General features: G+C 47.0%; 1 protein-coding gene and 1 long non-coding RNA gene across 2 annotated transcripts; one reads left to right on the forward strand and one right to left on the reverse strand.

Annotated features, from left to right (window-relative positions):
* Window positions 1-1,418: 1,418 nt before the first annotated feature.
* On the reverse strand, window positions 1,419-7,304 carry LOC107978108. The gene is made up of 3 exons (XR_003487442.2): window positions 6,745-7,304; window positions 3,247-3,344; window positions 1,419-2,864 (listed from the first exon to the last, which is right to left on the reverse strand). It is a non-coding gene; the product is annotated as an uncharacterized LOC107978108 (long non-coding RNA).
* An 872-nt stretch (window positions 7,305-8,176) lies between these two features.
* On the forward strand, window positions 8,177-25,310 carry Pex5 (peroxisomal biogenesis factor 5). Its single transcript, NM_001244001.1, has 15 exons — window positions 8,177-8,323; window positions 8,596-8,631; window positions 8,980-9,112; window positions 9,280-9,411; window positions 16,772-16,877; window positions 17,289-17,379; window positions 17,766-17,876; window positions 18,101-18,193; window positions 18,561-18,680; window positions 23,070-23,213; window positions 23,342-23,412; window positions 23,820-24,032; window positions 24,358-24,523; window positions 24,810-24,967; window positions 25,109-25,310. The coding sequence occupies exons 1-15, from the start codon at window positions 8,177-8,179 to the stop codon at window positions 25,308-25,310; spliced, it is 1,923 nt and encodes a 640-aa protein (NP_001230930.1).
* Window positions 25,311-26,290: the final 980 nt, after the last annotated feature.

Consider the following 26,290-nt stretch of genomic DNA (forward strand, 5'->3'; position numbering starts at 1 on the left):
TGGGGAGCAGATCTGTTTTTATAGAAGACGCTACACCCTTGGTCGACATCAGGCTTAACAGTTGCTCAAGATCAGTAGATAAAGATAATGGTTTCTCTTGTTCCACTAGGAGGCTTGGTGCTATTGACCTCTACACTCCACAGGAGTGAGAGTTATCTGAGATCTGGTGAGGCTGACATTCAGCGAGCCATGATTTTCAAGTCAGGTGAAACTAATCTATGAGAAGTGTGAGAACTTTCTTATACCTCCAACTTGCAGAGCAGGTATGATTGTTTGGGATGACTGTGTCTCCACAGACCTCAGATTCCCTGGGGATCTGTGCCAAGCCCTGGGCTTACAAGTGGAATTGCATCAGCAAGCTTGTCCCACAGACTAAAACTACATTCTCTGACTCAGGTTTAACAACAATAAACTGAGATTTGAACTTGACCTCATTTCTCTCTCTGAACTCAGAACATAAATTATCATGGTTCAAAGTCCAATAGTAATCAAGTCGTTCCTTTGTTACTATTCTACAAATAGTTACTGTCTATATGATCCATGTCTCTCTCTGTGTCTCTCTGTGTCTCTCTGTGTGTCTCTCTATCTCTCTGTCTCTCTGTCTCTGTCTCTGTCTCTGTCTCTGTCTCTCTGTCTCTCTGTCTCTGTCTCTCTCTCTCTCTCTCTGTGTGTGTGTGTGTGTGTGTGTGTATGTGTGTGTGTGTGTGTCTGTCTGTCTGTCTGACTGTCTGTTCAGGTGCATATGTGGGCACATATGGAGGCCAGAGGACAGCCTGGGGTGTTATTTCTCAGATGATGTCCATCTTTGTTTTTCCATTAAAGGATCTATCACTGGCCTGGAATTGGCTAGAGTAGCTAGCCAGGGAGCCCTTCCCTCTCAGCTGTCCCCTCCCCCTCTTACCTGTTCCCTCCCCCTCTCAGCTGCCCCTCTCCCTCTCAGCTGTCCCCCCCTCAGTTACCCCTCCCCCTCCCAGCTGCCCCTCCCTCTCCCAGCTGCCCCCTCCCTCAGCACTTTGAAGATGCAGGTGCTGGATCTGTTTATTTGGTCTTTCTATGGTCTATTTCTCCTGTGCTGTTCAGCTTGAGTAATCTCTAATGTCCCATCGCCCAGGTGACTGATTCTTTCTTCTGTCCCATTCATCCTATTAGTGAGCTTTTTAATGTCGACTATTGTACATTTCAGGCTTTGTAGCCATTGGAAAACATGAACTCTTACTTGTTTGTAGTTGATAGCTAATTTTGATTTATACACCTGATCCATGTATTATTGTTCTCCCACTTGCTTTGTGGTACATAACCTCTAAGACGTGGATATGATTGCCTAGGTTACTCCTCAGGGACCTGAAGGTCACTTCTGCTGAAAGCATTGACTTGTCACCTGGGCAAACAGATGACTCAAGAATGACTAAGACAGTGACTCAAGCTTGGTATTGCTGCCTCTGTATTGTATCAGCGTCCTCTGCTGTCTTAACCTTTGGGCTGGATTTCCACTCAACTCTTCACCTCGTCATGTTAACCATTTTAGAAATGTCTTCTCTGGAACTATACAATTAATTTGACCTAAACTGACTTAAGCCTTGTTCCCCTCCAGGGCTGATACCATCAAGATAAAGGCAGCTAAGACAGCATGCCAGCCAGCAGCTCCTTCTTGCCTATGGTTCCAGCTCCCTTTTCTTTCCCTGTAACACAGGGAAACACACTTTAGTTCTCCAAGAGTCTTTGCACACCAACCATCTTTGGTTTGATGGCTTTTTAAGTAAATCTTTTTCCTTGGTCCAACAACCTGTTCTTGAGCCATTGGCACCAGGCATGTTTTGGTAGCAATACTTTAAATATGTATCTTCCACTTGTTCCGTAATTTTTGGTGTTGGAAATGAACTTGGGGACTTACACACAGTAGGCAAATGCTCTTCCATTGCACTGTATTCTCAGCTTGGCTCTTCATGCTTTGTTTGCTTCACCTAGGTTTATCATTGCTCAATGAAACATTTAAACTAATTATTCCGGAATATAAAGAAGTAGGTGACATTGTGATATTTTTTGTGCATATATCATTATATACTTTGTTCTTATTTGGCCCCACTCTTCCCTATCTCCACCCTTTTTCCACCCAAGTAATTCTCTTTTATGCTAATGAAGCCCTTTCTTAAACTATAAGGGCCTTAAGATAATGCTATGTCTCTATCGTCTTGGAACTGAGTGTTTATGTTGATAACAGTCCAGCTTGAGATGTTCTGGGTTCTTGGTATGGTGAGGGCATTTTGATTGATACCTGAACATTTTTGCAGTGTGCTAAGAGACTCTGGGTCTTACCTAAGCCTTCTATCTTAACTAAACATTTTAAAAAGATAGCATTTGGATAGGGAAAGACATGTGTGCCTCACCGCTGCTAGATGGTGAGGAAGCACAGATTTCCCATTTGGCCTCCAATGGCGCCCAAGATAATGAGGGCTTCACTGCTCTTGGGCCAGGCAAGCTTCTGTGGGTGCCTGGGGAGCCTCATTACTGGCCGGTGGGTGTGAGATCCCTGGGTCCCTCCTTGGCTTTTTCTGGTGCTGGCCCAGGGTCCAGTCTTCTGGATACATGAGAGTCCACAGTTTTTATTTGATGTTTGGCCTGCCAGAGTGGTCATTGTCTGGATGTTTCTGTCTTGTAGGTTGTCTCTCTCTTGTTTGTTTGGCTAAAGAAACAACAGTCTTTAACTTGCACTTTTTTTTTTTTTCTTCACCAAGCCTGGGAAATGTTAGGCAAAAAGAAATCACTAAGCTGTTTCCTGGGACTCTATGGTCCTTGGTCTGCCTATTCATTTCTTCACCTTCCAGAGTCTTCTTACATTAGTTTTTATACTTATACAGGGATTTCAGCTATATATAACAGAAGGAATAGAGCAAAGTGTTTACTTTATTCTCCCCAAAGCAGAAGCCTCCCAAACATATGTACACACACACACACACACACACACACACAATTTGTCTCTGCACACTGAAGAGATTTGGTGAAAAAAATCATGAAAAGGGTGTGAAACCACTTATTTGGGGGAAGCAATCTCAAGCAAGCAAGAAACGTCAATTTCCTTTTTCATTCCTTCTTTCTATTCACGCAAGCTTCCAATTGGCTCCATTCTTAAAGCTTCTTCTTGTCACAATTGCCTTCTTGGGGACAAACTGCCAGCCCATTATCCATTGGGGGACACACATTCAAACCACAGCAGTCTGTATCATCCATAATTCACAAGTCAAAACCTACCCCAAAGGTTGATGGCACTAGAAGGTGTCTGAGAAGTGATGAGGTCACGAGGACTCTCCATCATGAGAGATCCCCGAGACGTGGCTGGCCTCTTATTTCTGTGGGATGCAGAGACAAGGTATTATGAGGAGGCAAGAGCCTCATCAGACGTGGAATCTGATGGTGCTTTGATCTTGTCTGTAAGTCACCTAGTCTAGGTGTTTTATTATAGGAGGCAGAATGGACTAAGACACAGGGGTAAAGGGTGTGTGCACTGCCTTCTTCTCTGGGGAAATTCCCTGCTGGACTGATGGGGTGAGGTAGGTACTTTGAACCAAAAAACCTAGGTGGGTAGTGCTGGATGTGCCTTGGACTTTCTACTTATTGCTACTTTGAACAATTAACACCGACTACTATTTCCCAGTTATGTTCAGGGGGTCTGGCTTTGGAAATGGCTGCATCTTACCACACATGCAACTTTCTTCTGTTGCCTCATTACCTGTCAGTGATGACTACTAAGGCTGAAAAGAGCGATGGGCAACTGTAACCAACAGATCCTTCCAAATGTGTCTGGGTGAAGACTGAACCTTGGTTTGCACTTTCTATATGGAGACTACTTGTAATACTCTGAAAATATCTAATTAAAATACTGAAGAGACAGAGCTGGGGGTAGCTCAGTGGTAGAGCACTTGTATAGCATTATAAGGCCCTGGGCTGGATATTCAATTTTTTTCTTTGAGACAGATGTCTCTACATAGCCCTAGCTGTCCTGGAACTCATTATGTAGATGAGGCTGGCATCAAACTCACAGAGGGCTGCCTGCCTCTGCCTCCTGAGTGCTGGGATCAAAGGTGAGCACCACCATGCCTGGCTGGTTCCTCATCTTAACAACAACAATAACAGGAAACTAAAGCATCCCCATCAACAGAAAAGAATGCGGACTTGAAAACATTCAAATAAATTTATTCATTCAAATGAGACTGTGTAAATTATTGGCACTTAAGGGACACAAACTAGGCAAGGCTGTAACATGAGTTAGATTTCATTATTGGTTAGGGAACTGGCCTAGGGAATCCATGGCAGGGACAGATTTCATCTCTGAAAAAGGGGGTGATGGACTAGATGTGGTGTCACATGTGTGCAGTCCTAAGATTCAGAGAGCAGAAACAGCAGCAGTAATTCGAGGCCAGTCTGGGCTACATGAGAATGATCATAACGCCCCTTCCCTCCAAAGTTAGACAGACACAGCAGCTTATGCTCACGATCCTAGCACACAGGGAGCTGAGGCAGGGGTACTGAAGCAAGTGTGAAGCTGGCCTGGGCTACACAGTGAGACCCTGTCACAAAAAATAAACCAAATGAAAAAGGAAAGTATAGTACAGCCCCATTTTTAAGGATATGGACAGCAGTCATGGGGACACACACCACAGGTTTTGCTGAAAGAGGTGGAAGTGGGAGGATCACAAGTTCAAGGACAGCCTGGGCTACACATTTAAAAGGGGCCGGAGAGATGGCTCAGTGGTTAAGATCACTGACGGCTTTTCCAGAGGACCAGGGTTCAATTCCCAGTATTCATATGGCAGTTCACAACTGTCTGTAACTCCAGGATCTAACTCCTTCACACAGTCATACACACAGGTAAAACACCAATAAAAATAAAAACCAAAAAAATAATAAAAAAAGAATACAGACTCTGGAATTGGAATTTCTAGGTCAGCAGTCAGCAAAGCAGGGCCTGACCAGCATGCTCCCTGTTTCTACAGAGTCTAAAAGCTAAGAATTTTTTAAAACATTTTTTTTTACTTCAAAGTCAAAAGAATGGTATGTCATGAAAATTATATAAAACGGTAGCTGTAGAGCTCATAAGGACTTTGAGTGGAACACAGCTATGCTCGTCCCCCTGTTGTGAAATGACAGCACAATAGAGTAGCCCAGACAGACTACATGGTTCCAAATGTGTTCCTTGTTTGGCCCTTTACAAAGTTTGATGGTACTGGCTTCAGTTTAAATCCAAGCTTTTAAAATCATATCACAATCCTAGGCAAGTCCCAATATTTCTGAGTCTCAATTTCCTCACCTCTTGAACGGGATGGCTTAATATTAATAGTTATTAAGTGGGTTATATAAATCAATATTTGAAAAGTGCTTAAGACCATACCTGGCATGTGGTAAACATGTATCTGAAAATTAGAGGATTTCACCCTGTTGAATTGGCTAAATATTAAGGAATATTATCTTTATTTTATAAAAATTATTTCTTTTGTGGATAAAATATGATTTTAAAGTTGAACTTAGATGGATATTTGATTTCACATTTAGAAACTTAAAAGAACTCAACATCAAAATATTAAGTATCCCAGTAACTTAGTCTTTCTCCAACACCTCTGGGACTATGGTTCAGGCTCTGTGAGGTCTTTGGCTTATATCAAAGCTCTCTAGGATCTACAAGGAAGACCTCTCCAAGTATGGGAGGCAGGATTGTATGTGGGTCAGTGTCTTGCATTGATTAAAATGTGTGTGTGTGCGCGTGTGCGTGCGTGTGTGTGTGTGTGTGTGTGTGTGTGTGTGTGTGTGTGTGTGTATGTGTGTGTAGAGGTCAGAGGACAGCTCTCAGGGGGAATCAGTCCTCTCTGCCACTTTGTGGGACCTGGGGATTAAATTTAGGTCATCAGGCCTGTGCAAATGCTGAGCCATCTTGCCAGCCTCCGAGGATTCTGACTTCCCAGATGTTTGTAAAACAGGGTTAGTAATATCTTTTTCATGGGAGTATTGTGAAGATTATGATGATTGAAAGTGCTAATGCTCACCAAGTGTTTGGTGTAACACTTAGGGTTCAACATGCATTTCATAAGCTTCAGTTATTATTACAACCATTCTCCCAAGAGCTTGGCATAGTGAATTACTGCTGATCAGTTACTAAACTCCTAGTGGAGCAGAGGCTATGTGTGTGGTGTACTTTGAGTGCTACTGGGAGATGCTTTCCTGTTTCCCTGGTGTTCTGAAATCCAAAACATTGCATGCTTTCCTTAAACACTGCTTTTCCCAGAGAGCCTCCTGTTTAAAGTGTTCATTTTCCAAGAGGGTGTCCTTTTCTCCTTGGTGTGGTTAGTTTATTAGATGCTAGGTTTTTCTTCCTTAAATGGTAGCCTGGGATCCGTGGGGGACACCCAAGAGCTGGGATTTGTTGTCAATTCGAAAATAGAGGTTAGGGCGTCTGAAAGATATCGACAGTGTACTAAAGAAAAAAAAACCTGCACAATATTCTGCCTTGTTCAACCACTCTAGCTGTAAGGGCAATTTCTATCTTCCTAGGGATGGATTTACACAGCCTGTATTCCTCAAGTAAGGCTACCTTTGCTGCAAAGATCAAGCCTGCCCCAGGGCGCCACCTGCTGACTGACTGCTTTCGCTCCAGCATTCCGGGTTGGGACTGTCAGGCCTGTAAGCACTAATCTCACCCGAGCCCATCTACCCGCACTCTGAACCCCTCCTCTTCCCCACGGCGCCTGGGTCTTGTACCTGGGTGAGACATCAAGGTTTGTTTCCCAGTGACCTTGAGGTTTGGCAGATGGTGGAGCCTGAGGCTTAGGTTCCTAGTCCTCCGATCAAAGGTATTTCTTGCCACGTTTTCCCAGCTTGGAGCTGAGGGAATCAGGCCACCATGACCTTGACCAGTAGTGACGTTGGAAGGAGAGAGGAGTGACTCACTGCCCCGTCCCCATCCATTACCGGTTTGAGGTCTCAGAATGCGTAGGACCCTATTTTAGTCACCAGCATTTGTCATCATCCGGCGCTATTTTCCTCACTACCTAGGCATGGGAGAGGAATTGGGGGCCAGCCTCCGTCTCCTTGAAGGCTGTGACGTTGGAAGGGGCGGGGTGCGGGTGGGGGTGGGGGGTCACAGATTTGACCCCACGAAATCTCCCAGGTTCTGCTTGGGCGATTTAGAGAAAGAGAAGACTCAGGGAAAAGAGCTGACCGAGCCTTGGATCCTGCAACCTCGGTTTTCCTCCAAAGCACGGGAAGCCTCTCCTAGCTCCTTCATGCCTCTGAATTTCCCACAAAACCAACCCCGGCGTTCTGGGGACTCCTGGAGAGCTCGCCAAGACCGCCCGGCCAGGACTTCCCCTTTAAGGCTCCCGGCTCCGCCCCTCACGCCGCGCAGCTCCAGGCCCCGCCCCCTCCCCAGCTTCCGTTGAGCTGGGCCGCAGCGCGGCGGTCCCTTTAAGGCCGAGCCCGCCCCTGGCTCCCCCCCCTCCCCTCCCCCCAGCCCCCCGGGTGCCGCGGCGGGTCCTACGGTGCGGCCCGCGGCGGTGAGCTTGGGAGCCTAGGGGGCGCGGCTCGGGGCCGCGAGTCTCCGCTGCTGCTGCGGTGGCCTTGCGGGGCGGGAGCGGGGGCGCGGCCGGGTCGGGCCGGGTCGGGGCGGCGGACTGGGGGCCGCGGGCGCTGGGCCGGGACCCGCACGGCGGGGGAGGGGCTCGGGGGACGCGCGCGGGCCGGGCTCCGGTCCCGCCGCTCACCCCGGACTTGGAGTGGCGGGTCCCGGTGTACGGCCGGCGGCGTTCCCGCTCTCCCCGGTCCGGTCCGAGTCCCCGTCTCGTCGGGTTGCTGACGCGGTACCCGCGCTCCCCGGGGGTCCAGGCCCGTTTGTCGGGCTGCTGTTTGGCGGGTGGTGTCCCAGCTGCAGCGGTGACAGCTGCGGGAGGACCCCAGCCCAAAGCCGCGGCTTGGAGTGGGGAGGCCGGATGATAAGAGACTCCCCGTGGGGCTCCGGACACAGCCAGGGGGTAGCCCGCGCGGCAGGACGCCTGGCCCCGGAGGCCTGCTGGCCCGCGTGGGACAGTGGTGGGCCCACCTGCTCGAGATCGGGGCTCCGGGAGCGTGCGCTGTGAAAGTCTGGCTCTGGGAGCACAGTTCTAACCTTCTGTCCATCAGGGAGCTGGTGGTCACCATGGCAATGAGGGAGCTGGTGGAGGGCGAATGTGGGGGTGCCAACCCGCTCATGAAGCTGGCCACTCACTTCACCCAGGACAAGGCCCTTCGGCAGGAGGGACTGAGGCCTGGCCCCTGGCCCCCGGGAGCCTCAGCTGCAGAGACGGTGAGTGTTCTAGGGCACGAGAGCCCGTTTGTCGGTCAGCCCAGTAGCTGCTTTCTCTGTTGTTACAAGTAATAGCAGTTAGCACACAGTGGCGATGGTGTGAGCACCGTGCATCTTGACACAGAGGACAACTGTTTTATAGACAAAGAAGCCGAGGCTTTGTGAAGGCTTTTCACTTGCCTCACTCAGGTCACCTAAGCAGTAGTTAGAGTTGGTGTGTGGTGGTGGTGGTGGGGTAGTCTGGAATATTGCCTCTTTTCTTCCTTCCTTAGGTTTCCAAGCCTTTGGGAGTAGGTTCTGAAGATGAGGTAAATAAGACAAGTTTCTTGTCTCTCTGTCTGTCTCTGTCTCTGTCTCTGTTTCCCTGTCTCTCTCTGTCTCTTTTGGTCCGTGATTTTTTCTTTAAAACCTTTAAACAGTCCACTCATACTTCACTTTGAACTCTCTTCACCAAATGAGATTTGTGTGTCAGTGTTTTCTTCTACTCTTTTTGGTTTCCAGATTTACAGATAGGTTTTTTTCTTTTTTTTCTTTTCTTTATTGTCTCCAGTGTCTGTTTTCTTTCTGTCTGACATCAGTATCCCCATCCAGTCGGCCCTGCCCCTTTCTGAGGTCCCCTCAGCCTAATGGTTCATCTCACCATCTCTCTGCAATAGTTGGTGGCAGAATTCCTGCAGGACCAGAATGCACCCCTTGTATCCCGTGCCCCTCAGACCTTCAAGATGGATGACCTCTTGGCAGAGATGCAGGAGATTGAACAGTCAAACTTTCGCCAGGCTCCTCAGAGAGGTGGGTTGAGGGTCTGGTGAGAAGACCAGTGTTTTCTGTGCACAGAGGCCAGAGGGCTCCTATCCTTTGATTTTGCTGGTGTCAGCAGAGTGGGGAGACAAAGGAGGTGGCATCTAGGAGTGATGGGTGCTTGTTTCCTTTACTTATCTTCTCTTGTCTCTTTTCAGCCCCTGGTGTAGCAGACTTGGCCTTGTCTGAGAATTGGGCCCAGGAGTTTCTTGCGGCTGGAGATGCTGTGGATGTAGCTCAGGATTATAATGAGACTGACTGGTCCCAAGAATTCATCGCTGAAGTCACAGGTGAGGCTTGTGGGAAAATCTGTACTATTAGTACTGAAGTACTAATTCCACTTAGGGTGTAAGGTGACTTTTAGCTGTAATGGCTTTTCTAACTTGTTGATTCATTTCTGTAGGGCTTTAGATGTGACTTCTTGTAGTCATCATAGGGAATCAAAACATACAAGAAAACTGGGTTTGTTTTGTTTTGCTTTTGAGACAAAGTTTTTCTGTGGCTTTGGAGCCTGTCCTGGAACTCACTCTGGAGACCAGGCTGGCCTTGAACTCACAGAGATCCACCTGCCTCTGCCTCCAAAGTGATGGGATTAAAGGCATGTGCCACCACCACCTGGCTCTTTCTTTGTTTTCTTTTGTATGGGTATGAATGAAGAAAAAAAGAGAGGGGGAGGAGAGTGAGAAAGAGGAGACTGCTTTAGCCTAGTAGAGAGGAGCTAGAGATGGGATGGATGGCCCAGGAAGAGAGAAATCATCACTGTAGCACCTGGGAGTCTGGCATTCAGCCATCTTGAGTAGAATTGGGGTCTGGAAAGTAGGATTGTGGGGTTCAGAAGCTAGGCCATCTCTGTATCTGTAGGTTTCTTATCTGTAGATCGAACAAATTGTGGATGGAGAATGTTTGGTGAACCCTTATGTCTATACTAAAAGTATACATGATTTTTGAGTTTTAGACAGGGCCTCTTGTAGACCAGGCTGTCCTCCAAATCCCTATGTAAGAGGCCTTCCTACCTCAACCTCTTGAGGGCTGGGGTTCCAGGTGTGAACCACTGTGCCTGGCTGTGTGTGTGTGTGTGTGTGTGTGTGTGTGTGTGTGTGTGTGTGTGTAGGCATTATTTCCTAATTCATGTAATTACTGTGTACATGGCATTTATATTATATATTGGGTATTAAAAGTCATCTAGAGATGTTAAAATAACAGGAGGATGTGTGGGTTATATGCAAATAGATCCTTTCATATAAGAGACTGGAATCTGTAGTGTTTTGCGTTCCAGGAACCATTCTATTATGGTTATTGAGGAATGAATGGTCTTTTTCGGGTAAAGGTCATCTGCAATAATAAAATAATAATTAGCTTCTGTGTACTTACTGTGTTCTGAGCTCTGTGTTAAGTGCATTGAATTTGTTGTTTGTTTAAACTCCATGAGAACCCAAGTTCTAGCTACTGTTTTTATAACCACTTTACAGATAAGAATACTGAGTTTTTTGAGATAAAGTAACTTGTTTAAGGTAACAATATTGTAAGTGATTTGGTTTTTGTTTTTGCTTTTTGGTTTGTTTTTTTTTTTCCCCAGGCAGGATTTCTCTGTGTATCAGTCCTGGTTGTCCTGGAACTCACTCTGTAGACCAGGTTGGCCTCGAACTCACAGAGATCTGCCTGCCTCTGCCTCCAAAGTGATGGTATTAAAGGTGTGTAAAAGTGTGTGCTACCACCGCCCAGCTAGGTTTTTTGTTTTTCTTTTTTTAATAGAATAGCTTTTATTTATTCTTAGGCATTTTTATACATGTACTCCCTGGAAGAAACTCTGCCTCCTCCTTCTACTCCCTCTAGATACCCCAAATGTGTCCTGCTTCCTTTCATGTCCTTTCCTCTTTTTATATATTAATAACCCACTGAGTCCAGTTAATGCTGTCTCTCAGATGTCACCTGATCTTGACTTGACCTCATGCAGGTGACTACAGCTGAAATGAGTCCATGGGAGCAATAGGCATGCCATGTCCTGAAGACAGTGTGTTACTGCACCCCACTCCACCCTCTGGTTCCTACATTCTTCCCACCCCCTCTTCTGAGCTGTTCCCTGGGGAGGGGGGTTTGGATGGATGTCCCAGTCAGGGCTGAGTGCTCCATAGTCACTTATTTTCAGCACTGTGATCAGTTCCGAGTCTGCCTTACCTGCTCACCACTGCAGAGAGAAGCTTCCCTGGCCACGTTTGAGGGCAGCACTGATCTGTGGATGAGCACACATGTTTAGAAGGCAGTTTGACAACACACTATTTAGGTTTCTCCCTAGGGTGTAGTTGGGGTTTGACTGTGGACCAAGCTGTCAGTCTGTCCTGCCAGGCCTGTACTTTATGCTCTTTTTCTCTTGGCTGCACACGTAGTCTTAACCTAATGTGTGTCTTTGGGGCATCCTCTGCTCAATGCCTCCCTTGGAATTGATTGTTCTCCCCCACACCTATCAGATTAGGGTGAAGGGGAAGGGCCGTCCTCAGTCTTCCTTTTCCTGATTGTTCACTGAGAGAAGCATTGTTTGCCTTTTTCTCTGTGGAGAAATCTGAGGATGAGAGGAGATATGAATGGAGAAAGTTACAAAGATCCTAGCCTCTCAGGCAGTCACAGTGCCTGGGGAGTTAAAGGGTTTTGAGTTAAGGATTTAGTTGGCTTCTCCTCTGACCATTTCTTATCCTCCTGAAGATAGGGCTTCCTCCAAACACAGGAGAAATGCCCTAGAGCCCAGCAACTAATGTAAGCGGTTATAGGAAATTTCACCCAGATGCCCTTTCCTAAAGTAAGGAGGGCAGACAGTGTTCTAGGGTTTGCTATTAGTTCTAGGCCCTCTCTGCTAGGCTGAGATTTGGAAACCTCTTATAAAGTGTCAGTAGGAGACATGATATTCAAACTCATGCCTGCTTGTACCCAGCCGCCGTGCTTTTCTAACAGAATACTGTTAAGTCTTCCCTGTGGAATTGCCTCAAGTCAGAATCTGAGCTATCCAGAGGCCCTCTGCTGGACCGAACCTTTTCGGTGTCCACACGAACCTTAACCTTAAGTGATACATCTCAGTACAGAGAGACTTCTGTTGGAATGGGTGGATGTTAGTCATTTCCATAATTTAAAACTAACAGACAAAAAACAGCAAAGCACAATGTGAGTCTGGTTTTATTATAACTAATTGCTTCCTGCCCATGACATCTTCCCTAATTCACAAATGAGAACAGCCTTAGAAAAACATGTTGGACCTGCCTCACCTGTTTGGTTGTCTATGAAGAGCTCTGTTTTGCACATTCCTTTGCAACTATGCCAACTTCACAGAGGCTCAGATGTGGGTACCTGGAACTGTGCTGTATGAAATTGGTCTCTGTAAAATTGTCCTGTTGTACTAGGCCTTTGATAGTGAATGAATGAATGGATGGATGGATGGAGATTTGGGAGCAAAATCTGAAAGAAATGGTTTTCTAGGAATTCATTATTTATTTAAAAGACATTATTATTATTATTATTATTATTATTATTATTATTTTATATGTATGGGTCTTTTTGCCTGCATGTTTGTCTGTGTGTCACATATATGCTTTACCTGCAGAAACCAGAAAAGGGTGTCAAATCCCCTAGCACTGGAGTTTGAGATTGTTGTTAGCTGCCAAATGGGGCCTGGAAATTAAACCCAGGTCATCTGAAAGAACCCTTACATAAGCCAGTGCCCCAACCATCAAACCATCTCTGCAGCCCTAGAGTTCACATTTTAAAATGTCTATCTCTTAGTGTTGTAGCTGGTATGTCAGTGATATAAGTTAACTGTTGTTTTATGGATAAGTAGATTTGAGACAAAATCCTATACTTTTAAAAGTCTTATTAGCTAATTATTTTTTGGTGTTTATGAGATAATCTCACTATAACCCTGGTGTGCCTCCAGCTTGCTTTTGTACATCAGGTTGGCTTAAATTTGTGGCTGTCTCTGGTGAATGTTAGGATTAATTATTGGCAGTGCATCCTTATGCCTGCCCCCCCCCTTATTTTTTTTTTTTTTTTTTTTTTTTTTTTTTTTTTGAGAAAAGGTCTTACTATGTAGCCTGGGCTGGCTTTGAACTCAGTTTTGCCACTGTATCCCAAGTTCTGGGATTATAGGCATGCTTTGTAGGTTCTTTTTATCCTTTAATTCCCATGTTTAACATTCTAGAATTATTCAAAAGGAACCTTGAAGCTCATCTTTTTGTTTGTTTGCTTTTTTCCAAGACAGGGTTTCTTTGTGTAGCTTTGGAACCTGACCTGGAACTCGCTCTGTAGACCAGGCTTGGCCTCGAGCTCACAGAGCTCGAGCTCACCTGCCTCTGCCTCCCAAGTGCTGGGATTAAAGGTGTGCATCACTATCACCTGGCTAGTTGTGTTTTTTTTTTTTTTTTAACATAGAAAATTTTATAGTCTTACTGATAATAGCGAAAAAATAAATAAAAAGAAAACATGAAGGAAAGTTGTTCTACTCACTTCAGTCTCCCAGTGGTGGTCAGGAGGTCCACTTTGGTACAGTCTGTGGAGCTCATTGGTTTTCTTCAGCATGCCATTATCTGTGTGTGAAGAGCATCACGCAGCTTCATCAGATATGTAGATTTGCATCAGCACTATCCCAGCACTAGCCCATCTCTATACAAGACCCATCCCCCCTTAAAGGTGGGTCTTCTCATCCCAAGAGATCCGGATTAAAAGTGGGTTTTCCCACTTTAAATGTTTTAATTAAGAAAAAGTCCCTCACAGGTGTACCCAGCTTGTTGGGTTGTAGTTAATGCCAGATGTAGTCAAGAAGACAACCAAGAACAGCCATCACAGTGTGTGAAGTTCATAGGGCACTATCAACTACCACCTTGTGCTGTTACAGGAAAAGTTGTCGGAAGCACTGGCAGAATGTGCTGGTGATAGCTCTTCCCCAAATAGAGGAGGAGGAGCTACGGAGACAGGGCAACAGTCTCCCTGTGGTATTCTGTAAGGTTCGCCCTCCCCAGACAGGAATGGTAGCATCACTTTGGTACTGCCTTTTATGTTATTTTTTTTTGGTATTTTTGAGACAGGGTTTCTTTGTGTAGCCCTGTCTGTCTTGGAACTCGATCTGGAGACCAGACTGTCCTTGAACTCAGAGATCCGACTGCCTGTGCCTCCTGAGTGCTGGGACTAAAGGTGTGCGCCACCAATGCCTCTGCGTTTTAATTTTGCAGACACCCATATGAGCTAACTGTTGTCTGTTTTCTACATAAGGAAGTGGGAACTTAGAAGTTAAAGGAGCTACTCTGAAATACACAGTGAGCGCTGTGTGGAGTTGGGGTTTGGATGTGGATGACCTCAGGCTCACTCCAGCACCCCCACTCCTTTCCACAGAGCTCGCACTGCTTAGGGGAGGGCGTTCTGAGTGTTTGAGATGTGCTCAGTGAGTAGTACGATGCAAACACGGCTGTGAAAGCTCTGCTTAGTGTAGGTGACCAAGACAATCCCTGTCTCTCTCTGGTTGTTACTGCTTTAGTTTCCGGTGTGTCCAGATGGATCTGGTTTTCTGTAAGGATTTCTCAAAAAAGGTTGTGAAGCCAAATGCTGTTCATTTGGTTATTTTATCTAAATCCTTTGTTGGGGCAGGTTCCTAGAGCAGTTTGTATGACCCAGAGACAAACTGTGTTAGGTTGTTGTTGCTGTTGCTGTTGTGAGGTGCTAGGGATTGAACTCATGGCATTCGAATGCTAGGCAGGAATTTAACCCTGTGCACACCTAACCCTGAATTGTAGCAATGTAAGGATGACGTTTCTTACCTGTGTTTGTTCCCCCCCCCCCAAAGTGTAGCATGTGGTAAAGTCCAGGCAGAATGTGCTTTTTCTGTTGTAGAGAATACGAGAACATTCTAGAGAAGACGAGAACATTCTAGAGAAGTGGTCTCAGGATCACTCATGGCCAGAGTGCGAGTTAATGGAGAGTGAGCAGGAGAGTGGTTCCTTTTCAACAGTCAGGACTAAGGAGCTGGGAGGTGTTACTGAAATCTGTTTTTCAGTCTTCATATGTAAGGCGCCCTGTGCTTAAGGTAAGGGAAGAAGAAAATGTTCCCTGAGGACCTGAGGACAGAGCCTGTAATTGTTGCGGGTCCTTAAAATTAAAACACAGGATCTGTAAACCCAAACAATTGTCAATCATGCTTTTTTATTTTGCTAATTATGCACAGCTTCCTCACAATTAGGTGTGTGCATTCTGAGACCCTTGGTTCTTTTTCTTTAAGATTTTCACAGTATTTTTCTCAGAGTTTGAGATTGCTTTGTTGAAATTGTTCAGGCCAAGTCTTAGGTAAAGTGGATGTACATCAGTACTGAGGGCATGAGGTGCCTTCTCAGGGTTACAGCAGGACAGTCAGACCTTCCTTTTGGGGATTGGATTGCCGTGTCAGTTCTGGGATGTTAAGATCGGGACAGAGTAGAAGGCGGAGCCACACTTATCTGCTCCCTGCTTGGTAGGACAAAGTTCAAGGAGTTGAGAAACAGTTCAGTGCCCTCATTCAGTGTTTGTTCCCATGTTCATGGTGCCCTTTGTCACTAGAGTATCTAAGATAACTTTAGAATTTGACTGAAAAACATGGTCTATTAAAACGAATCTTGAGTTCAAAGCCAGCTTGGGCTACATAGTGAGACCTTGTCTTAAAAAAACCCCGAACAGCAACAACACAGTGACAAGAGCCAGAATAGTATTTGTCTCTGGGTGTAGGGGCCTGAGGCATCCTATGAGGTTGCTAGCACCCTTTGTGAGTGCTGTGGTATGGCCAGCACTTCCCATAAGGAAGCCCTGATGCTTCCTGCTTCTTACTGAGGACTGCAGAATTAAAGGAAAAGGATTTGGAAGGATGGTGAAGGGGAAAGGAAGAAAGGGGAGGGGAAGCTGGGGGTAAAGGGTGTGTGTGTGTGTGTGTGTGTGTGTGAGAGAGACTGGGCATGGTGGCTCCTGCCATTATCCTAGCCATAGACAAGTGGATCTTGGTGATTTTGAGGCCAGCCTGGTCTACCTAGCGAGTTCCAGGACAACCAGGACTACATACAGAGACATCCCCAAACCTCCATCCCTCCAAAAGAAAGAGAGTTAATGTGATATATGGAGATGGTGTACTGAAGCCCTGACTTTGTACAACTGACACACACCAATCAAGATTTTAATAAATTATTTTATTCCTACGTGTGTCTGTGTACTGCATGCGTGCCTGGTTCCCTTAAGGTCAGAGAGGACATTGGGTCTCCTGGAACTAAGATTACAGTCAGTTGTGAAGCACCATGTGGATTCTGGGAATTGAACCCAGGTCCTCTGGAAGAACAGCTAGCTCTCTTAACCACTGAGCCATCTTTCTACCCTACCCTCCTTTAAAGTTGGGCTCTTTCTATAGCCTTCAACTTTTGAGCCTTCCGGTTCAGCCTTGGGAGTGCTAAGTTCTTTCCAGATCCTCCTTAGTAGGTCTCCTGTTCCCAGCTCTCCATAAACCTCCATTCAGTCCCCTTGGGAATAGCTCAGCCACTGAAGAAGCTGTTGGGTTCATTAAATTCTGTTTCTGAGGAGGGTTTGGTTAAGTGTGTCAGTGAGTCTGTATTACTTTCTCTGACCTTACACTGGGGTCTTGATGCGTTCCACAATTGCTCTTTGTAGACCCATTGTCTGTGTCCCCTGCCCGATGGGCTGAGGAGTATCTGGAGCAGTCTGAGGAGAAGCTGTGGTTGGGAGAGCCGGAAGGATCATCCACCACTGATCGATGGTGAGTCCTGTGTCTGTCTTGGATGTATGAAGAGAGTGTGTTTCGGTAGTTTTCCAGTCTCCCCCATCCACATTCTCCGTCCACACCCAGCTTGCAGGGGTTTTCTTTTCTACTTTGTTTGTTAACATTCCCGCTAGTGTCACTGGTATTTCCCCTATTGGCAGAAACCCAGCTATTCCACGAGAGATTTGTAACTGTCCTGGTGCACCATTTCCTCCAGCATGCTATTCTCTTCCCCTCCCTCCCAACGTCCACTGATATCCTTCTTTACCGTAACTTGTGCTTTGTAGCTCCTTACGGTAGTGGGATAGCATTGCTCTCCCCCCAAGAATAATAGTGTTTGCCGTGGACCAGGACTGGGGAAGAGCATGGGTAATGGGTGGATGACATAATCCCCCTTCCTCACCACAGGTATGATGACTATCATCCCGAGGAGGATCTGCAGCACACAGCCAGTGACTTTGTGTCCAAGGTGGACGACCCCAAATTGGCTAACTCCGAGGTGAGTTGCCTTCTGTTGTTCGGCTGAGCTGGGACTAAAGGCAAAAGTCTTTCCCTCACCCTACTTACTGTGCCGTAAAGAGGGGCTGAGGTTCTTCCCTCTGGAGAACAGAGACTTTGGATCTGGCTGCATCTTCCCACTGTGTCCCTCATTTCTTTGTCTACTAACCTTTGTCTTTTCTGTGCCTTCTCAACTCTGTGGAGGCAGACAACCCCCCCCCCCGTTTGATCTCTGCTTTTTTTTTTTTTTTAGGGTCTTTAGCATTACCTTGATGCAGCTAGAGATGTTTATAGGGAGGGCCTAGTGCAGGGTCTCCTTGGGCATAGTTGAGAGTGTGCACCTAGAAGTCCTGTCCCAAGGTGCCCATGTGTGTCTCTGTGCCCCAGTTCCTGAAATTCGTGCGACAGATTGGCGAGGGGCAGGTGTCCCTGGAGTCTGCTGCAGGGTCGGGCCGAGCTCAGGCAGAACAGTGGGCAGCAGAGTTTATACAGCAGCAGGTAGGACATTGTCACTCCCCAGCCCACCTGAAGACTGCTGCCCGAGGCTGGACCAGTGTTCAGTGGGAAGGGTTTTATGGCAGGTTGCCTTGTGGCGTCTAGATCTTGAGTGGGTGGGGAAGGATTCTGAGAGCATCCAGGCTGGTGGTGTCGAGTGGGCTTTCGGTCAGTCTGTTAATGGAAAGGAAGTTGGTGGGGGTGGTACTGATCATCTTTTGTCACAGGGCACATCAGAGGCCTGGGTCGATCAGTTCACAAGGTCAGGAAACACGTCTGCCCTGGATGTAGAATTTGAACGAGCCAAGTCAGCTATAGAGGTGAGAGCCGCTGGTGTGAACACAAGTACCCCAGGGCCATGCCCTCCCATGGGGAGTATGGCTTTGTTAGTGCCAGAGGTGATGGGCATTGTCTCAGAATGTACTGGGTCATCCGTGTTGGAATTGTGTAGGTGCAGGATAAGTGCTTTTTAAAAAATGCAAATTCTTGGACATTGCTCCAGATTCCTGCATCAGAATCTGGGGGTAGGGTTGAGGAATTTGCATTTTACAAAAGCTTCTCTGATGGTTGCTGAACACATTAAAGTTTAAGGCCTGTTGCCCTAGGAACACACCCCAGTAGAGTGGGGGTGAGGGTGGGGTGGGCACGAAGCACCGCCTTTCTCTATCTGCCCTCCCTTCCTTACAGTCTGATGTCGATTTCTGGGACAAGTTGCAGGCAGAGTTGGAGGAGATGGCAAAACGGGATGCTGAGGCGCACCCCTGGCTTTCTGACTATGATGACCTCACATCTGCTTCCTATGACAAGGTAGGAAGGAGCCCCTGGCTTTCCAGGTTCTGGAACGGGAAGTTTCCATGCTGAAGCTGTTGCTACTTTTGAGCGGCTTCTGTGAAGTGTGATGATACCTTGGCACCTGCTGTCCAGGAATTGAATGGTCCTGTGTTCTTGGGGTTCAGTGGTTAGTAAGAATGCCTCTGCACATCACACCGTGACTTAGCGCCCACTAGGGGGCTTACACACGACGCACTAAGAACAGATGGGTAGGTAGGTCCTCTTTGCAGGTTCACTGGGATGATTTATTGGCTGCTGGCCCCTCTGCTGGGCAGTGGGAGTTGATGGATCATTCTCTGTCCACACTGTGGCATGTACTTCTCTTTTAGCTCATGAGTTGGAACACCTGCTCCCCCACTCCCAATGCTGGGTACCAAGCCAGGGGTTGTGTGTGCTAGAAAGGACTAACTATCCCATTGAGCTATACCCACAGCTCTCATTTAAGTTCTGATCTCTTCTTGTAGCAACAAGCTCTTGTCCCGATCCAGGATTTCAAAGAATTACATTAAATAATTTAAACAATAAGAACATTTCCCAGTAGTCTGTGGAGAAGATGTTTGGATTTTGCATGTAACGTGAGCTTTTGGCTTCGATGTTTGTGAGTAAATCTGCTTGTGAGTTGCAGGATCATTGAAGCATGAGAGGGAAGACAGTAGGAGTGGAGCCATGATGACAGGAGGTTTCTGTCCTGCCTGGTCTCAGGCTTATATTAATTATAAACTTTTTGTTGATGGCTCAGGCTTCTTATTTGGCTAGCTCTCTCTTAATTATTAACCCATTTCTATTAATCTGTGTATCTCCACTTTGTCTTGGCTTACTGGTGATACCTGGCCCTCTGGCTCCCTTGGCAGCTGCATGGTGTCTCCCTATCGGCTCCTCTCTGCCTTCCTCTTCCCAGCATTCTTGTAGTCTGGTAGCCCCTGCCTATACTTCCTGCTCATCAACCAATAAGAGAAACATATATTCATAGTGTCCAGAAGGACATCCCCCATCAGAGTAACACCTCTTTCTCAGCTCAACTGTGGAGGAGGAAGGACCAGACCCTGAGATTCAGAGCTGGGTGGTGGAGGTGGATGTTGACATAGGGAGCTGTGCCCAGATGGGAGAGGGAAGCTCAGGGACTGTGAGAAGGTCGGGGCTTGAGAGCCTCAGAACAACCTGCTACAAGGGAAAATGGGACCGTGGTGTTTCCATCTGCTCTGGGCTTGTTCAAAAATGGTCTTGTGTGGTACATTGAGGGGCTGCTTCCTTCTAGGGATTTCACCTTGTATTTTGCCACAGTATAAATTCCTCTCATAGAATAGCACTCTTATTGTCCTACATTAACAATTTGATATGTTGTTAACTTATAACTAGCATTTCCGTACATTTGATAAATGGAGATGTAAGTGCTGCTTTCATATGGGTAATATTTTCTCTTAATGTTTATTACTCTGGAATTTATGACATATACACAGAATAACTTTTTAAGTTTGAAGCTTAATTTAGCACTCATTATTTAAGTGCTAAATTTAAGACATGCTGGACCAAATACACAAAAAACTTAAAAATATAACAAGGGACCCAGGCAAGATGGTACACATCTGTAATCCTAGCACTTGTGAGGCTAAGTCAGGAGGGTTGTAAATTAGTGAGATTGTTTCAAAACAAACAAAACCTGTAAGTTATTAGATCCACGAATCCTGTTTGATGTCAGTGATAACTTGAAATATTGCAAAATGAGGCTTAGAACCCTCTGCACTAATGCTTCACAACAATGCTCCATTTTATTATTCACTAATAGTGAAGAGTTAAGTTCTGTCTGTCCTTAAGCTAAGTTGTACTGAATTATATGGAATACTTTAAAAGTGGGGGTGTGAGTTCGTTGTCAGATAAACTCATGGGTCTTTCTGTGCTTTTTAGGTGTTACTTACATTTTTGCATGTGTCTGTGGTGTGCACGTGTGTGCTGAGGTCAGGTATTAACATAAGGTGTCTTCCCTTCATTGCTTTCCACTTTCCCACTTGGGACAGGGTTCCTGTGTCCCCCAATCCTGCCCCCCCCCCAAGAGGTCATTGACACAGCTGCAGTCAGGCCAGCTTGCCCTGTGGATCCACTCTCCAACTGGACTTCATGCTTGCCTGGTTTTTAATCTTGGGAGTTAGGGATCTGAACTCTGGTCCTCCTGTTTGCCTGCAGGTGCTTTATCCATTCAGCTGTCTCCTTATCCCTCTTTATACTTTTTTAAAATTAAATATTTTTTATTGATCACCCTTAGATTTTTCATACACCTGTGGCCTAAAGAGACACTGAAACACTGTTCACTGTTAGAAAAAGTTTCTGTGATGTAGAGACGCTTTGAAGCTGTGCTTTATCCACAGTGTGATTGTGTGAGATTTTGCAACAGCCCAAGGAGTGGATCAGACAAGACGACTGGCTGGGTTAGAGCTTTCAGGATGTGTAGTAACACTCAGCTCTCAGCTCTCTGCACTCTAGTCTGTGAAGGGCTCCTTCAGAGGGTTCTTTCCTCACCTCTGCAAATGTTTTCTTTTTGCAGAGGGGGATAGTAGTTAATTCCTCATTGAACAGTAAGTGATGAGACGTTAAAAACAATAGGTAACGGACTCTAGAGGAAACTCGTGTTTGGGAGTTGAGTGCATTCATTTGTCACATTGTTTTCTGGAGACACAAGAGCATTCATCACCGCTGACTGCTCACACAGGCCTTGTACAAGCTTCAGGAAGTACAGCCACTGTTAGTAAGACTCTCAGTAGCTTTGAGGCATAAATACATTCATTAGGAAATTATATGTGACAACAATCTGCTTTCCACAGAGTGGCCTGAAGGATGGATTGATGATGGACAGCAGTTAAGGTTGAGTGTGAACATACTTATTCTATTGAATTCAGATGATCATGTGTGGCCTGTGGATAGGTGGATTTGCCACTCATTTGCAAATGGTTCAGTGGCTAAGAATGGTTTTAGCATTTTTGAATGGCTGAAAGAAATCAAAAGAGTAATGCAATTTGTAATACCTAAAATTAGAAATTTCAATGTCCATGAGTAAAATATGGTGACATAGCCATGCTCATTGCTCACATACTGCCCTAGCTGCTTTTGCCCTCTTGTGGTGGAGTTGGGTAGTTGCAGTAGAACCTGCAAGGTTTGAAGTATTTATTGTCTGGTCATTTACAGAGAAGGCATGCTATTCGTTGTAGTAGGGTCATTACTGAATTTTTAATATTCCCAACTATCCGCATGACACATTTCTCTCAAAGCCATCTCCGGTGAGCAGTCTCATGTTTTGAACCCCACTGCAATTGTTAATTGTCCTTGGCATCGATGACTCATGGTGTAGAACATAGCCCTTGTGATTCTTTGCTTCACAGTGATTATCAAACAGGACATCTTGTCTTTATTTGGTACAGTTTACTGCGAAGTTCTCCATGTCTGTACTGTGTTTGAAACTGTGTTCAAACTGTCTGGTGACCTGCATATGGTTTTTGTGATGGTGACTTCCCCCAACGGAATATTTTATTTGTCCAAAGTGACTTTGACCTCATCTTGTTGTCTTTCTGCTGCACATCAGATGCTAGTTGGCAAAGCTTTTTAGGTGATATTGTAACTTTCTCTGTTGAGAACCCCCCAACTGGAAGAGAGCAGTGTCTTGTAGAAGCATTCTCTGCCAGCCAGATTTTGGGGTCCCAGTTGTATTTAAAGTCTAGAAGCCCAATATGGCGGCTTATGTCTATAATGTCAGCATTTGGGAAGCTGAGGCAAGAAGATAGCTGTGAGTTTGAGGCCAGCCTCAGGTATATAGCAAGATCCTGTCTAAAAATCAAACAAATGAACAAAAATAAAAAAGAAGCAAACATAGTTATGGAGAATAAATTAAGCATTTCTGATGTACCCAGTCAGTTCATGTAGTCCCCCAAGTTGGGCAAGCCATGCCTTGAGGGCGGGGCCTCTGAGTCACATCACACTTCCCTCTCCCACCATCACACTAAGATTTAGGGCCCCCGAGGTGAGCTTTCACTGTGATCAGCAGGTGCTGCTGAGAGGCATGCTCTATCCAGTGGAGAGAAATTGAAGACACAGCAATTCCGGCACGGGAAGACTGCCTAAAATAAGTTTATAATCCCAGCATAGGTACTTAGAGCCTCAGCCAGCTAGCTCTGCAGCCACTGTAATGAGCAGGTGGCAGTGAGTTGGTCTTCACCTTTGCTTGGCCATGGATGCTCATCACAATTCGAAGACTTTGCTACCCCTGTGTGAAAGGAAGCCTTCACCTTCTCTGCCCATTTTGCCAGTGTTTTCCCAGCCCTGCTGCCATGACTGCCTAGGTCCCCTCTTAGGAGTTTCCCCCCTCGATTCCTTTCCTTCTAGGGATACCAGTTTGAGGAGGAGAACCCCCTGCGTGACCACCCTCAGGCTTTCGAAGAAGGGCTTCGTCGGCTTGAGGAGGGGGACCTGCCCAATGCCGTGCTGCTTTTTGAGGCTGCAGTGCAGCAGGACCCTAAGCACATGGAAGTGAGTGGGCTCCGCCCAGTGGGCGTGGTCTCCTCCTGGTGCCAGTGAGATGGTGTGTGCAGGGGAGGAGGGAAGCCCGTGGAGGAGAGGACGGGAAGTCAGTGATGCAGTTGTCAACTTCTCTCTAGGCTTGGCAGTATCTGGGTACCACCCAGGCTGAGAATGAGCAAGAGCTCCTGGCTATCAGTGCCCTGCGGAGGTGAGTGTGCTGCTGTGAGGGCAGGAAGATGTAGATGCAGTCCTTTAGAAAGCCTAACAGGCACCAGAACCAGTTCTTTGTCTTTTCTGAATGGTAGTTTACAAATGAACCTGAGATTGTCCAAGTCAGCATAGCTCAGTAATGGCTAGAGGAGTGAGCGGAAGGCTTGATTCTGGTCCCCCATCAGCTCTGATTGTATTTGTGGGATCCTGGTTGGTCTTTGTATGCCTTCTCAGGTTGGGATCTTTAATACTAACTCGAAGGCCACCTCTGGCCTTCTTCTCTGTGTTAAGCTGACCAGGCAGAAGCGAGGCCACCATGAGTGTATTTCAAAGCTTGGTCATGGGCCCTGGTGCTGAGGGCTGCTGGTGTCATTTGCAGATTCTCACTCTGCTTTGTCTCATCAGGTGTCTGGAGCTGAAGCCAGATAACCGGACAGCACTGATGGCCCTGGCTGTAAGCTTCACCAACGAGTCCCTGCAGCGGCAGGCCTGCGAGACCCTGCGAGACTGGCTGCGCTACTCACCGGCCTACGCCCATCTGGTGACTCCTGGTGAAGAAGGGGCGAGTGGGGCAGGACTGGGTCCCAGCAAGCGTGTCTTGGGATCCCTGTTGTCTGAGTGAGTGCATGGGGTTCCTAGGATGAGGAGGGTAAATTCGAGTCCTAGTAAGAACATGACCTTGATTTGGGCAGTTTCGGGATGCTGAGATCCAACGGTCTAAGGGTGAAGTGTGTTACTTGAGGTCAGCTTAAAGGAGCTCAGCATTCTACCATGCAGTGCTGTGGTGAAACACAGCAGGCTGGGAAGTGGAATTTGGGTAAATGGGTTACACTGATGAATCCTGGGAGAGTGCTTGACTTTTTTATTTAAGGGGTTGTTTGGAGGTTAGGAATACAGACAGACCCATTTACCCACCTCTGTGCTTTTTCTTCTCCTTACCTAGCTCCCTGTTTCTTGAAGTGAAAGAGCTCTTCCTGGCAGCTGTGCGTCTGGACCCTACATCCATTGACCCTGACGTGCAGTGTGGCTTGGGAGTCCTCTTCAACCTGAGTGGGGAGTACGACAAGGCTGTGGACTGTTTTACGGCTGCCCTCAGTGTTCGTCCCAATGTGAGCCTCAGGTTGAAGGTTGAAGAGTTGTCATGGGAGATTTCCTGAAAGTCTTGGGAAGACTGGGAAATGAAAGTGGGGCCAGGGGAGCGAGAACAGGCGTGTATGGACACAGGATAGAGGGGGTGATGCCATAGGATGACCTAGTGACCACACCGGGAGCTGCTGAGGGCAAGAGAGTGGGTTAGTGACCTACATTAACGGAACAGTGGTGAAGCAGGTGATGGAATTGGCAGAAGTTGCCCCAGGCCCAGCTCATATCCCCAGACCCCTCTCTCCGTCGCAGGACTATTTGTTGTGGAACAAACTTGGGGCCACACTGGCCAACGGGAACCAGAGTGAAGAGGCAGTGGCTGCGTACCGTAGAGCCCTTGAACTACAGCCTGGGTATATCCGGTCCCGCTATAACCTAGGCATCAGCTGCATCAACCTCGGGGCTCACCGGTGAGTATGGGTTCCTTTGTGAGCAGATGAGCCTTGTCTTCTTGGCTTTGGCTTCTTATGTTCTGATCCTCCCTCCCCCAAAGTGCCCCATCTGCCTCGTTCACTGTTCTTCTCACCAGCTCTCATTCCTCCTCCCTACAGTGAGGCTGTGGAACACTTTCTGGAGGCCCTGAACATGCAGAGGAAGAGCCGGGGCCCTCGGGGTGAGGGGGGCGCCATGTCAGAGAACATCTGGAGTACCCTGCGGTTGGCCTTGTCTATGTTAGGCCAGAGTGACGCCTATGGGGCAGCTGATGCTCGGGATCTGTCTGCCCTCCTAGCTATGTTTGGCCTGCCCCAGTGACAGTGGGATGGGCTGCCCTGTGAGTGTCTGCCTAGAGGGGTTCTCGCTCTGGATGTGACTCCCTCTCCTCCAGTGGGCCTACCAAGGGGTTGGGCTGATGACCACAAGCGGTACGACCTCTCAGGAGCTGCCTCGATGTAGGGGTGCATAGTCTGTGTCCTAGGTCCTACATAATTGTAGGGAGTGAGCTGTCTCTGTCCCTTGGTAATTCAAGGGCTGTATATCCAGCTAAAGATCTCTTTCTGCTCATCATGCCCTTTCTTGGTGCTGCATTTTGGGTAGGACCCAATGACATAGGGAAATTGTTGTCATCAGCTGCCATTTATGTTAGGGTCTAACACATTTGTAAGTCTCTCCTTGCCCTTCTCTTACTGGGAATTGGTAAGAGTCCAGCTTCCTCGGGCAGTCGTGTGTAAGAGGTTCTAGCAGCTGTGTGGGATGGATGCTAGCTGTTGGCTTTTTAACGGAAATGCTAATGTGGCTCCCAGAGCCGAGCTTGGGACAGGTGCTCCTAGTTCTGTCGATCCTGGGAGTGAGTTGGGATTCTGCTCTCTGTGGTGGACACTGCAGCAATGGATGCTCAGGGCCAGGGCTTATCACTGCAGGGATCGTGGACTATGAGGGAGGGGGGCGCATTGGTGGAATGAGCCCAGAGTCTGAGGTGGGACAGTAGAGGGTGTGGTCAGTCCTGCAGTCCCCTCTGCCCCTTGAGAGACCTGTAAGTAGGAACTGAACAAACTCTTGTAGCAAACTGGTTCAGAAGTTGTATTCTTGCCAAATTCCCAACAGAATGGGGGGGGGCGGGGGTCGTTCACTGTTACCATAAGCCTTCTTGAAACATTTGTAGGGGACAGCATTGAAAAATCCCCTCCCCCCATATTGCCTCCACAAGGTGAAGATCAAGGGACACTGATGGAACAGCTGGAGTCTTCTCCGCTGTCCTCTGTGTGGGGAGACACACACGCCCCCACAAGTGACTG

The sequence above is a fragment of the Cricetulus griseus genome, chromosome 8 (genome assembly GCF_003668045.3).
Source record: "Cricetulus griseus strain 17A/GY chromosome 8, alternate assembly CriGri-PICRH-1.0, whole genome shotgun sequence".
Taxonomy (NCBI): domain Eukaryota; kingdom Metazoa; phylum Chordata; class Mammalia; order Rodentia; family Cricetidae; genus Cricetulus; species Cricetulus griseus.